The sequence below is a fragment of the Lactuca virosa genome, chromosome 7 (genome assembly GCF_052849685.1).
Source record: "Lactuca virosa cultivar CGN04683 chromosome 7, Lactuca_virosa_CGN04683_v6, whole genome shotgun sequence".
NCBI lineage: Eukaryota > Viridiplantae > Streptophyta > Magnoliopsida > Asterales > Asteraceae > Lactuca > Lactuca virosa.
This window is the reverse complement of record NC_136432.1, coordinates 152257737-152271458: the sequence shown is the minus strand read 5'-3', so window position 1 is coordinate 152271458 and position 13722 is coordinate 152257737. Positions and strand designations below refer to the sequence as shown.

General features: G+C 39.2%; 1 protein-coding gene across 1 annotated transcript; it reads right to left on the bottom strand.

Annotated features, from left to right (window-relative positions):
- Window positions 1–3025: 3025 nt before the first annotated feature.
- Window positions 3026–4314, bottom strand: LOC145127236 (uncharacterized). The gene is made up of 2 exons (XM_079062461.1): window positions 4019–4314; window positions 3026–3734 (listed from the first exon to the last, which is right to left on the bottom strand). Exons 1-2 carry the CDS (start codon window positions 4312–4314, stop codon window positions 3026–3028), a joined length of 1005 nt encoding a protein of 334 aa, XP_078918587.1.
- Window positions 4315–13722: the final 9408 nt, after the last annotated feature.

The window sequence follows — 13722 nt, the reverse complement described above, 5'->3', positions numbered from 1 at the left end:
AGATAAAGAAATAAATCAACATTACTATATGGGAGTCTAGTGATGTATGTTGAGACATAAAGCAGATGGATCCCGGGCAATGATCTCTTTCTTCGGAGTCAAGAGAGACTCTAAAGTGTATGTGTGGTTTCCTGTTGAATTACGATCATCTGTTTGTTAAGAAACAGTGAAAGTTCTTTTCATTAAGTTTTAAAGGTGGTTTTCTCTTCAACCAAACTATGAAACTTGATATAAGTCCGAACATTCGAATGAAGTACTTGTCTGACCAATGTAGTCACGAGAACAAGTATGCTTTGGAATTACTTTAAATGACTTGGATAAGTATAGAAATCTCAAGAAAAAATAAAAACTGGATCTATTGGGAAGAAACGTCTTAGGACTAGAACATTTCATTAAGATCGCACAAAAAGCAATAGAGATTTCATGGTACAAACCACGAAAGTGGACATTCATTAATTCCTTGGTGAAAAGTCTAGAACATGTTTATTGTTCACCGTCAAGTCGTAAATGTGTGTTGGACTTTGGGTTTCACTAAATTCGTGGTTATAACATATTAAAGATTATTAAAACATAATTTGTGTAACCATAAACCTCACTGGTAAATTCCGAGAGTCTCAGGGGTTACATTAATGAAAGTGAAAGTGATGGAGAATAAGTGAGAGATGGTTCTGAAGAAATAATGTACCTCTGCTATGCGAAAGTGACCAAGCAGACAACTCTTAACTCATTGTGAGAAGAGTAAGGTAGCTCATGACTTATGTGAATAAACAACCTAATTGGGAAGAAACGATTGGTAAAATAGATTCATTAAGGCTTCAACATAGAGTCTCAGATGCTTCGGACTACATGCGGCAGCATGCTTCTAGGGACACTTAACTAGTGTAAAGATTTAGAATTAAATACCTTCCCCATCATTCACAATTGAGAGTATTCTGATGTGTTTTCTCAATCCTGCACAGTTGTATTATATTTTTGGTATTTTTGAATATTTTACGAAAAAAAAATAAGTAAAGAAAAATAAGGAAAAATATTTTTGTATTTTTGTTTTTTTGAAAAATAAATAAAAACAGAAAGAAATAAAATATTTTTGGATTTTCATTTTTCTGAAAAAGAAATAAAAACAGAAACAAATAAAATATTTTTGGATTTTGATTTTCTGAAAAAGAAATAAAAACATAAACAAATAAACAGCAATAAGGAAAATGTACAAGGATACATGAAGTTCCAAACCACGAATGAACAGTGGACTGCGAGTCACTATGAGCGTTCGCACCAATTCACATGATGATTAATTGACTATGAGTCATTACGAGCCTTCACACCAATTCGCATGTGAACGAAAACTTTATAAGTGCGAAGGTGGTTTCGGAACAGATTCAACCTCTATCATTCCTAAGCCATGAAGTATGCGATTAAAGGTTTGTTCAGGCAAAGCTTTCGTGAAGATGTCGGCTAGCCGATCAGCGGATCTTACAAAGTGTATCTCGACATTTCCATCTTCCACATGATCTTTGATGAAGTGATACCTCAGTGCGATGTGTTTGGTTTTTGAGTGTTGCACTGGGTTGTGACATATGCGAATGGTGCTTTCAGAATCACAATACAAGGGGATTCGCTTCATGTTAATGCCACAGTCACGAAGCTGACTTTGAATCCAGATAACTTGTGAAGTACAAGAGGCAACGACTATGTACTCTGCTTCAACAGTTGATATGGAGATGCAAGTTTGCTTTTTAGATTGCCAACTTACGAGTTTTCCATCAAGGAATTGGCATCCTCCCATTGTAACTTTTCGATCTAGCCCGCAACCTCCAAGATCAGCATCAGAAAACGCTTGCACAAAGAAACCTGAACTTGAAGGGTACCATATTCCGAGTGAGGATGTTTGTTTAAGATACCTCAATATGTTCTTTATAGCGGTCATGTGGGGTTCGCGATGATTCGCTTGAAACCTGGCACAATAGCAAACAGAAAATCTGATGTCCGGACGACTCGCGGTTAGATACATTAATGACCCTATCATTTGATGATAGAGTGTCATATCAGCAGCCGGTTTGTCCAAAGATGGTGTTAGTTTTGTTCCGAATGCCATTGGAACCTTTACCTTCGAATCACCCACCATTCCAAACTTAGCAATTAAGGTCTTCGTGTAAGCCTCCTGGTTCCCTTCTGACTCTGTCTTATGTTCAAACCAAGGAAAAGGTAATCGGGCCCATAGAGCTCATCTCAAACTTAGTTTCCATCAACTTTCGAAACTCAACAGTTAAGCTAGGGTTGGTTGATCCGAAGATGATGTCATCAACGTAATTTGGACGATCATCAAGTGGTCACCATTTTTCTTGAGAAAGAAGGCTAGGTCGACCGATCCTTGTTTAAATTTAGCATGTTTTAAAAAGTGAGTAAGAGTTTCGTACCAGGCTCTTGGAGCTTGCTTTAGACCATAAACTGCTTTGTCCAGAATATAACAGTGGTTCGGATATTTTTCGTTTATGAACCCTGGTGGTTGTTCCACATACACTGTTTCTTCTAGTTCCCCATTCAGAAAGTCACACTTGACATCCATTTGATATACTTCAAAGTTCTTGTGTGCAACGTATTCCAGAAAGATGTGAACCGATTCCAGCCTTGCAACCGGTTCGAAGGTTTATTCGTCGTCAATGCCTTCTTCTTGGCAATACCCCTTAACGACTAGTCGCGCCTTGTTTTGTATCACATTTCCTTCTTTATCCAACTTGTTACGAAATACCCATTTTAGACCTACAACAGATGCATCCTTTGGAGTAGGAATCAATCTCCAGACCTTGTTTTGTTCGAACTCATTGAGCTCCTCCTGCATTGCTTGCACCCAATCAGAGTGATCAAGAGCAATTTGAACATTTTTAGGTTCAATTTTGGAGATAAACGAATTGAACATGCAATACTCCACTTTAGAGAATAGTGCAGTCTGCTTCGTCTTTTGTTGTGCTCTCATAAGAACTCCTGAAGATGATTCTCCTATTACTTGTGTTTTCGGACGATCTTTGGTTCATTTTGACAAAGGAGGGTAATTTGGATCATATGTTGGATCCAGTTCAGCATTAACATCCTCAAATTCTGATTGCACATCCGAATCATCATTCGTATTTCCATTCTCCCCCTCGAATGATGTAGGTTCCTCTTCTTCTGGAATAGGATTCTCCCATTCGAATGATGTAGGTTCCTCTTCTTCTGGAATAGGATTCTCCCCTTGGATCAGACTTCTGTTGTATACATTAGGGATTGAATCCTCCCCCTGAATAGGTGTACCAGGTGTGGATGTTGATGTAGAATCCTCCCTCTGAAACGAAGCATTTGCATCTAGTGGATCTTTCGGATTTTGAGGCTCGCTCTCAATGTTCTTTGCAGCTTCATCGATAATCTTCTTCAATTCATCCTCCTTGTTATCTGTTGCTTTGGATTCAGAAGATATCGCTTTCTCTGGCTCATAAAAAAGATTTACGAATTCTTCGTAGAGATTGGAGAGTGGAATAGTTACAGGATTCGGCTTGGGAAATATCTCCTTTGATTGATTGTTATCCTTTTGATTCTTCTTTAAATAATTGTCATCGAACGTGACATAATAGGTTTCTTCTATCTTTCTCCTTTTGTTAAGAACCCTAAATGCCTTAGAAGTCAGAGAATACCCTAAGAAAATACATTCATCAGCCTTCACATCGAATTTGTTCTGTTGCTCTTTGAAATTGAAAATGAAGCACCTGGAACCAAATACATGAAAGAACTTGACATTAGGTTTACAATAATTTAAAATTTCATAGGGAGTAACAGAAACTCGCTTATTGAGAATTGATTGATTTTGAGTAAAGCAGGTTGTTCCAATACCGTCCGCCCAGAAGTAGAGTGGCAGATTCACGAATGATAACATGGTTCTCGCAGCTTCGCACAAAGACCAGTTTCGTCCTTCAACGACCACGTTTTGTTGATGAGTGTAAGGAGATGAAAAATTGTGAGATACTCCTTTTTCGGTTAGGATTCTTCAAACGCTTGGTTCTTGAAATCCAGACTGTTGTCACTACAAATGTTACTAACCAGCTTTTGTAAGTGAAGCTCAATCTGCTTTATAAAATCCTTGAGCGTAGGAGTGGCTTCTGATTTCTGCTTAATAAAATGAACCCAAGTGAATCTTGAAAAATCGTCTACAATTACAAGTATGTGTTTGTTACCACCGATGCTTTCAATTGTAGAAGGACCACAAAGGTCTATATGCATCAGTTCAAGTGGTTCAGTCACTTTCGTATTCACACTTGTTGGATGACTCTTCCTGCTCTGCTTCCCCATTTCGCAGGCTGCACAAAGATGTTCCTTATCGAATTTCAGGAGTGGAAGTCCTCGCACATGATCACCAACAACAAGTTTATTGATGTCTTTGAAATTGAGATGCGAGAGTCTTCGGTGCCATAGCTAGCTATCATCAGACAAAGCTTTCGTAAGTAGGCAGATATCAGGCTTCCCTTTGATGGGATTTAGATTTAGCGGATACATCTTGCCTTTGCGTTTTAACTTTAACAGCATAGTTTTGGATTTATTCTCAATGATCTCCGATCCCTCATCGTCGAATGACACTTTTAATCTTGTACCCACAACCAACTGTGAAACATTGATCAGGTTGTGTTGTAAGCCTTCTACATATGCGACCTTGCGAATGGAAAATTCCCCATTCGTTATCATTCCGTATCCTTTTATTTCACCAAGTGAGTTGTTGTCGTATTTCACTCTTCCTCCATCCTTCAGTGCTCTAAACTCCCTCAGTTCATCCTTTCTTCATGTCATGTGACGCGGGCAGTCACTGTCTATGTACCATTCGGAGTCAAAATGCTCGTCAAGAATCACCTATAAAAATCAAAGAGATTTAGGAACCCAAAGTTTTTTGGGTCCACGTGAGGCTTTCATAGAAACAGGAAAAGTAATAGTGACATCAACCAAATAAGATCGTTTAATTAATGTGGTATTATCTTTCTTTGTGATTTGAAAAATTGTAATCCTATTATCTTTTAAGTTCTTATCCTTTGTGGATATTTTTCTTTGCTTATGTTGGATTTGTTGCTTGACATCTTTCTTCTCAACTTTCTTTAAGTTAGTTTCGGACCCTTTAAATGGAATTTTGGGCTCCAAAACTATCTTTCCTTTGTCCTTAACATCTTGCGATGTCTTTGGCAGAATTTGAAACACTTTTGTTAGGAGAGAAGTGAGACTTTGACATCTCCATAGGTTTCGCTTGTTTCGAAAAGGTAGGTTTTTGAAAATTTTTAGCTTTTGAAACTTGTGGATACTGAGACTGAGTTCGCGGAAAACTCTTAGGATTCGCATGTGAAGAGACTTTCGCATTTGGATTGGATGATTTCTCTTGATGAACGGAGTTGGGATTTTTGGATCTCCAGAAATGCTTTCTTTCTTGCAGATTTTTGTTATATCTCGCATTTCTTTGACGTTTTTGAGTTGCGAACTGCTCAGAGGATTTATGAATGTTAGCCCTAGATTTCGGATTTCTAACAGAAGTTTTAGTCTTTTCAGATGACGAATCAGTTGGAATGTTCTTGGTTCCACTTGGACTCCCCTTCTCGTAGCTTGAATTGACTTTATTCAACGGTTCGGCTACATATTTGCACTTCGTCTTCCAAGAGGTCATCTCAGAGAGACCTTTGGTTTCATCCACGTTGTCATAGGGAGCAGACCAAAAGTACTCATCACATCCATCTGCATTGTCTTCTTCTACCAGGGACGTTAGTTCAACTGTTTGATTTTTGTCTCGTCCCTTAGTTGCGAAAACTTGGTTAGGAACAGTTTGAACTTTTGGAAAAACAGTTTCTTTTTCGTTTAAAACTTTTGATTTATTTTCAAAAAATCGTGCGAACTCAACTGAATTTTTAGAAATTAAGACTTCCGTAGGTTCATTTTCGTTTTTAACAAATTCTAAGCAATCAACCTCATCCTCCACAGAGATTTCACTCATATCACTATCATCTTCAAATTCAGAAATATTTTCCACGTTAAGTGTATTTTTTGAACTTAACTTAGTGTTTAATAAGTTAAATTTCTGTACAGTATTCGATTTAATTTGCTCTTTGTCTTTTTCGCTTAAAATCTGTTTTAGCATGTCTTTGTGTTCTTTGGACTGTATGTATGTTTTGATTTTGTCTAGTCCAATCCTGTAAGCATCAGAGACCTCTTCAGACGAAACTATAGATTCACATTTGAAACAATCTGCGTCAATTTCGTTCTCTTTCATTTCGAGAAAGGGCAAAATCATTTTATGAATTTTCTTTCCTATCTCACAATCGATATGCAGTTGAGTGATATTAAAGTAAATACGTTTAGCAAATGAAAAAAAATATTCCAATGTTTTAAAAGCCCTATATTGTCTCTTTGCAAATAAATCAACTCATCCCTAAACTTAGAAAAATCAGACTCTAACTTCTCAATCCACATGCGTCTCTCTTCACTTTTGTTTGAAACCCTGCTGAGTTTATCGGTTAAATTAGAGTTAGTCAAACGGGTTCATTTTAAACTATTAGTGAAGCTTGAAAATGTATATTTTAAATCATCTAATTCAGTTTCATATTGAGACACGGGTATATTTAGAGATTTAAGAATTGTGTGTACCTTATTTATCACCTTCTCACACTCGCTGATTTGCTCAGGGACGGGTTTGCGAAACAACTATTTGAGACATGACTGCCTTCAGAAGCGTATCCTCTAGGCTCCGAATCTTTATTGGTCACCATCAGGCATCTTCCACTGAATTGTGCAACGTCATCTTTCGCCACGAAGCTTCTCCCATGAGTTGGTTTACGAACCTCTTCATCCTCAGAGTCAGTCGACCACACTTCGAATCGTCCAAATTCATCATCCTGTTTATGCACAATCAAAGCAGGTTTAGCATCATCAACACTTTTCTTCTTCTTAATCTCCTCAAGCTTTCAGAGATAGTAAGCCTCATTATCTTCTACCTCTTTCTTCTCATTTAACCTCCTTAACATGTACTCCTTAGCCAAATGATTTTTGCCTTGACAATAATTACAGTCATAGCCGGATTCTCCTACAAGCTTCTTTTCTTTCTTTGCTTCTTCCTTTTGAGATTTGTTCGCAATCTCATCCTTCACCTTCTCTGAACTTTAACTACCTTCCCGGTTTCGGTTTTTGTTGCGACTGAAGTTCTTCTTCGCAAACTTCCTTGGATTCGACACCATCAAAGCATATTCTTCTTTTATGAGTTCACAGTCAGAGAGATCAGCCACAAAACCTTCTTCTTCAATATCCTTGCCTTTCGCAACAAGAGCTAGCGAACCCATGCTAGAAGCAACTTTTCCCTCACTTGTCACTTCATCCTCATTTGACCTCAGAATACCAACAAGCCTTGCCAAGGAGTAGTTTTTGAACTGCTCATATGCTTTAACATTCGACAGCACAACTTTCCACTCAGACCTTAACCTGTTCATGAATGTGACCTTCTGCTCTACCACTTCACATTTTATCTTGTGCTTCACCATCCTGCTCAAAAGATGGTTGTAACGGTTGAAGGTTTGGTCGAGTTTCTCCTTAGGCTATTGAACAAATGCTCCAAACTCTGAAAGCAACAAAGTTTGAGTGGAGTGCTCAAGATCAGCATCACTTGAGTAGAGTTCTCTGAGTCTTTCCCATATTTCTTTTGCTGTTTCACAGGAGCTTACTAGGCGAAACGTGTCGGCAGGCAAAGCAAACCGGATGATCCTCATGGCTTTGACATTACTAATTAGTTTTTCTTTTTCATCCTGTGGTATTTTCTCCACCTCAAGAAGAAGAGCGTTGTACTCAGCTTGCGTTTTGATAACCTTCTTTGTACCTGAATGAGCAAACGTCTCCTTGGTTATTGCGTCCCATATCAGTGAACCATTGTCTTCAAGCCCTAGTACGTAATCTTCAAAGTGCAGTGCCCACACTTCATAGTCGTTTGAAAACAAAATAGGGATCCTTGTTGTAGATCCAATACCGCTTGAAAGATTGATTGAGTTAACTGAAGAATCGTCAGGCTGCATGTTGTTGATTTGATAAGAACCTGTAAGAACCATATGTGTAAACCTAAAATCGAGTTTTAGAGTAGAATAAAGATCAAGATTCAACGTCTATAATCGATGAACACGATGAAGACGGCTAACTCCAGATCCTATTAAAGCGGAAACCCTAATATCTTTTTAACATAAGAGATGCGTATGGATTACACAGTCTCCTGCTCTGATACCAGTTGTTAAGAATAAATCTTATAATGATCGATTAGATTCAAACGGGTAGAATAATCAAAACACAGAAAGATAATCAATGTTATGTGGAATGATTAATAATCACAACCTTAGAAGAGCTCGATAAAGAACTGCTACTGTAAAGGCGTGTAGGGTTTACAAGATTGAAGATTGCAAGACACGGTTCATGCATGCACATTAAATAGTAAAACCCTAATAATAATGAACGGGTGGACAGGCCCAACCCGGATACAAAACGGACTAAACTATAAGCCCACAATGACGCAACACTTAAGACCCAACAGTTATAATAACGCACATGGGGAAACAACGATACATTTAGTTTACGGGGAAACATACATTCAAACGGTTTTATATAAAGTAAAACTGCATATTACTATTTTAAGTATGGAAATACTTGTACATTTCGGTCTTAGGGTTTCTAAGACTACAACTCATTTTTAAGGAAAATATTAGATTTTCTGGAAATGAACACTATCATTTTACAAGGAAAGGATTACAATCCTTCATACAAACTCTTATGAACTCCCCAACTTAATTGTTGACACTTTTCAAAGCTACTTGTATTCTTAGGAAATCACTAAAACAGGCAACTGCAAGCTTTTGAGGATGTGACATTAAGGCGTCAGACAAATCTTTTTATCATCATATTGTAATTGATTTTGAAACATGCAAATCTTACAACAATGTAACTTTTTTAATTATATTTATGATGGTTGTGTTCTCTTTGATCACTATTATTCATTATGTTATGATACAATACATGAAAGTCATCCACCCCCGGACGTTTTCGCCATCCTGGTTTGGGGGTGTGACAACAATGCTATAGGGCGAAGAAGAAAGCACTAGATATTTTAACTGGAAAGTTATCTGAGCATTATGCTCGTATATGGGAATATGGATGAGAGATCATCAAATCAAACCCTGGTAGTACAACAAAGGTTGGAGTTGATATCAAAGAAGATGGTAGCAGTGTTTCTAAAAGATTCTATGTATGTTTTGTAACAACGTAAATTTTCAAACCAAAATTTTCAATTTCAAAACACATTTATTCAAATAATAAAACCACAAAGTGTCAAAATGTCAAATCATCAAAACTCATGTTCAAAACCTGTATATAAACCTCCAGGATCCTCTCAATCATAACTCAGTCTCCGATGTGTGTTCAAGCAAGCCGGCGCCTTCCCGTGATCCTGAGAAGTACCTGAAACACATAACACATAACACAGTAAGCACAAAGCTTAGTGAGATCCCCAAAATAGCACACACAACTCATTAGCCACTCTAGGCCATAACTCAAAGAGACCCTCCGGTCAATGTGTCTCAGTGGAACCCTCCGGCCCCAACTCAATAAGCTCATAAAAAAACAATATTCAGCATAAATCACAAAGACATAATGCAGAATATCACAATACACAGATAAGCACATAAGACAGCTCAATCACGCAAAGATACCACTCTTGGTCAGTATAGTGAGAAGACTCACCTTGTAAGCTAGCAAGTAAAAGCCTCGTACTCGGGAATCTCGAACTAGCCTCCACCTAACACATGGGATAATTATCTCTAATCAATACTCCACTCATACTCAAATACATCAAAGGTTGCTCTCTCTCATTCTCTCTAACTATTGGAATGGGTAAAAGACCTTTTTACCCCTCCATGGTCTCCATTACTTATTTTGACCAAACCCTAAAGTCAACATAAGTCAAACTTGAGTCAACAGTCCCAGTTTGATCTGACTCGCTGAGTGCACTCATGTGACTCGTCGAGTCCAGTCGTCCCTCAGAAGTCTTCGTGAAGGTCCAGCTCGTCGAGTTAACCCCTAACTCGCCGAGTTACAGCATAGCCAGCTCATCGAGACAAACCCTAACCGACTCGTCGAGTCGGCTCCTCGACTCGGCGAGTCCATTCAGACTCTTTTCTCATTCAGACAATTTCAAAGCAGAAAACCTTCCCATACTCTAGATCTACACTCTTAAGGCTCGATTATCACGTAAAGTCACAGGCTTTACCTCCATGCATGGCACTTAGGGCTTGAAATGCCAAAACATACCTTAGAAAGGGGTTTTCACTCAAGATCATTATTATGGCTGAATAAAGCAGAGACTTTTGAACTCTAGGGACCTCACATGGTCCAGATCTGAAGTCCAAACCTCTATATGAACTTAAAACACTCAAGGTCCTCATTTTAGATAGAAAAGGCCCTAAACTCCCAAAATCATGAGATCTACTCAACAAAATGAGAAAGGTGCAAGCTTTATACCTTTCCTAGAAGCTTTGAGGTGAAATAGCCACGGATCTAGCAACTTCTTCTCGTCCTTTGGCTTGGAATCCTTCTCTTCTCTTCAAAAGATGCACCAAACACTCAAGGTTAGCTCAAAACTCTCTTCTCTAAGCTCACAGGCCGTTTAGGGTTTACTCTCAGGGAAGTATAGCCGCAAATGAGGCTATAAGTGCCCTTAAATAGGTCCTAAACCCGGGGATTTAGGGTTTGTCATCACATCGTCTACTCGGCGAGTCGGCTCCTGGACTCGTCGAGTAGGTCATTAATCCCACGTGGCACATCGCGACTCTACTCGACGAGTTGTAGCACCGACTCGTCAAGTAGCTCAATAGTCTTCAAAATAATTAAATAAATAAACAATATACCTGGAAGTTCCGGATGTTACAATTATCCCCCACTAGAATCAGACTTCGCCCTCGAAGTCATGATCTGGAAATAACTCTGGATACTGCCCTCGCATCTCGGACTCCGGCTCCCAAGTCAACTCGGACCCTCTCCGATGTTGCCACTGGACCTGAACCAGGGGTACCTCTTTCTTCCTCAGAACCTTCACCTTTCGATCCATGATCGCAATCGGCCTCTCAATGTAATTCAGGCTCGCATCCACCTGAATGTCCTCTAATGGCACCACTGTCGTCTCATCGGCTACACACTTCCTCAGCTGAGACACGTGGAAGGTGTTATGAATCTGGCTCAACTTTGTAGGTAGCTCCAAACGGTACGCTACCTTACCCACTCTGGCGGTCACCCTTAAAGGACTGATGTACCGGGGCCCCAGCTTGCCCCTTTTCCTGAATCAGATAACCCCTTTCCACGGGGATACCCTCAGGAGGACAAAATCTCCAACCTTAAACTCAAGCTCGGATCGTCGCCTGTCTGCGTAACTCTTCTGGCGACTCTGGGCCGTCAATACCCTCTGTCTGACCTGCTGAATCTGCTCAGTCGTCTTGAGCACTATCTCAGTGCTACCCATCACTTGCTGCCCCACCTCTCCCCAAAAGATAGGAGTCCGACACCTCCTCCCATAAAGAAGCTCAAAAGGAGGCATACCAATACTGGAATGGTGCTGTTGTTGTAAGAAAACTCAGCCAAGGGCAGATATGTGTCCCAACTTCCACCGAAGTCCATAACACATGCTCGAGCATGTCCTCGAGCGTCTGAATCGTCCGCTCACTCTGCCCGTCTTTCTGTGGGTGGTAGGTTGTACTGAAGTGCAATCACGTACCCAACTCCTCATGAAACTTCTTCCAAAACCTGAAAATAAAGCCCACATTCCGATCTGACACTATCGATGTCGGCACTCCATGCCGAGCTACCACCTCTCTTACATATATCTCGGCCAGAGTCTCTGCAGAAGAACTCTCACTAATAGCAAGGAAGTGAGCGCTCTTCGTCAACCAGTCCATAATCACCCAAATCGCGTCGACACCTCGCGCGGTCCTCGGCAATTTGGTGATAAAATCCATGGAAATCTGTTCCCACTTCCACTGGGGAACCTCTAGTGGCTGCAACTTGCCATGAGGACGCTGTTGCTCGGCCTTAACCATGCGACATGTCAAGCACCTCTCGACTACCCAAGCCACATCCCTCTTCATACAGGGCCACCAATAATCTCTCTTCAGGTCCAAGTACATCTTAGTGGCTCCTGGATGGATCGAGAATCTCGATCTATGCGCCTCCTCCATCAGAATACGGCGAGCTCCGCTAGTATAGGGCACCCAAATCTGTGACATCCCCATTTTCACGGCCAGAAAAGACCGATTTTGTTTATGCTTTATAAAAATCAGAGTACCTCTTTTAATAAAAATGTTGTGGAATTTGTTCCCAGTAAAACATGATAAATACATTATCAAAGCATTTCCGAATAAATGTATTTTTATTCATTTTAAAATATTGGGATGTCATCGTCAATACAGAAACATAAGCATAAACAGAACTTACATTCATTATCACTAGTCATTTATATCTCCTTAATCCCTTAGTGTAATGTAACCTCATATCGACACCTGTGATACAAATAAACTGAGTGGGTCAGGTTGGGAAACCTGGTGAGTACATAGGGTTTTCAACCCACAATAATATAATTATTATGTTTAATCATCAAACAATTAACCCAATTACCCATCCCAATTATCTTCTTTACTCTTAAGGATTTACCCTAAGAATCAGTTATTCCCCGTTCATTCATTCCTAAGGATTATCCTAAGGAATAGGCACGAAGTCCATCGTTGCCAATGACACAACTGTCAATATTATCTATTAAGCACAGCTGCCGATATATCATTTAGGCGCAACTGCCAAAATTATGACATTCTCTATTAGGCGCAACTGTCGGTATTGTCCATTAGGCGCAACTGCCATGGTTATGATGTTCTCTATTAGGCGCAACTGCCGATACTATCCTTAGAGCACAGCTGCTAGGATGTTTAGAGTACATCGTATATTATAAACATGTACAGGTTGTGGCGCAGCTGCCAATGCTCATCTATAGGGTACTAAGTCCATTGTTGCCAATGTTCACCTATAGGGCACTATGTCCATACTACTAATATTCTTCTATATCAGCTTTCATCATTAATCTACCCATGTTTTACCCAACATATTTTGTAGATATAAATACATATATAGTTTAAATCATTAAAAACATGCATAAAATCGTTCATCCAACGTAGATAGATAGTATACAAATAATATGCACACATAACACGTAATTTATATAAAATACTTCATATCTATGTGTAAGATGAAAGTAACTATGCACTCACTTGATAAGGTGGTGACTCGATACTCGGACAGCGCTTCGTTTACTTTAAAATAATTTCCTTCGACGAAACCTAGTATTATTACCACTAGATTTTAGTCTAATATTTACCGTGACTAATTATTAGTATTATTATTATTATTATTATATAAGCGTTTAAACAATACTTTCCAACCACTATGCACAGACAGGGGCCAGACATAAAACACCGGAGGGCAGGACCATTTTGGCATATAGCACTTCTGAAATCCAACAACCCTATGCGGCCCTTTAAACCAGATTCCCCGTACCGCGAGTAGTTAAAAAGATATTATAATGACACTTATATAAGTCATAATAATAGCTCAAATATTTATTATAAGTACATAATAACAATACTAATTTTAAATATAAGCTATATTAAAATA

Coding starts and splice junctions, on each gene's coding strand:
- LOC145127236 (XM_079062461.1), bottom strand. CDS start 4,314: ATGGGGAAGCAGAGCAGGAAGAGTCATCCAACAAGTGTGAATACGAAA. Junction 3,735..4,018: donor CTGGATTTCAAGAACCAAGC/GTTTGAAGAATC, acceptor ATTTGGTTCCAG/GTGCTTCATTTTCAATTTCA.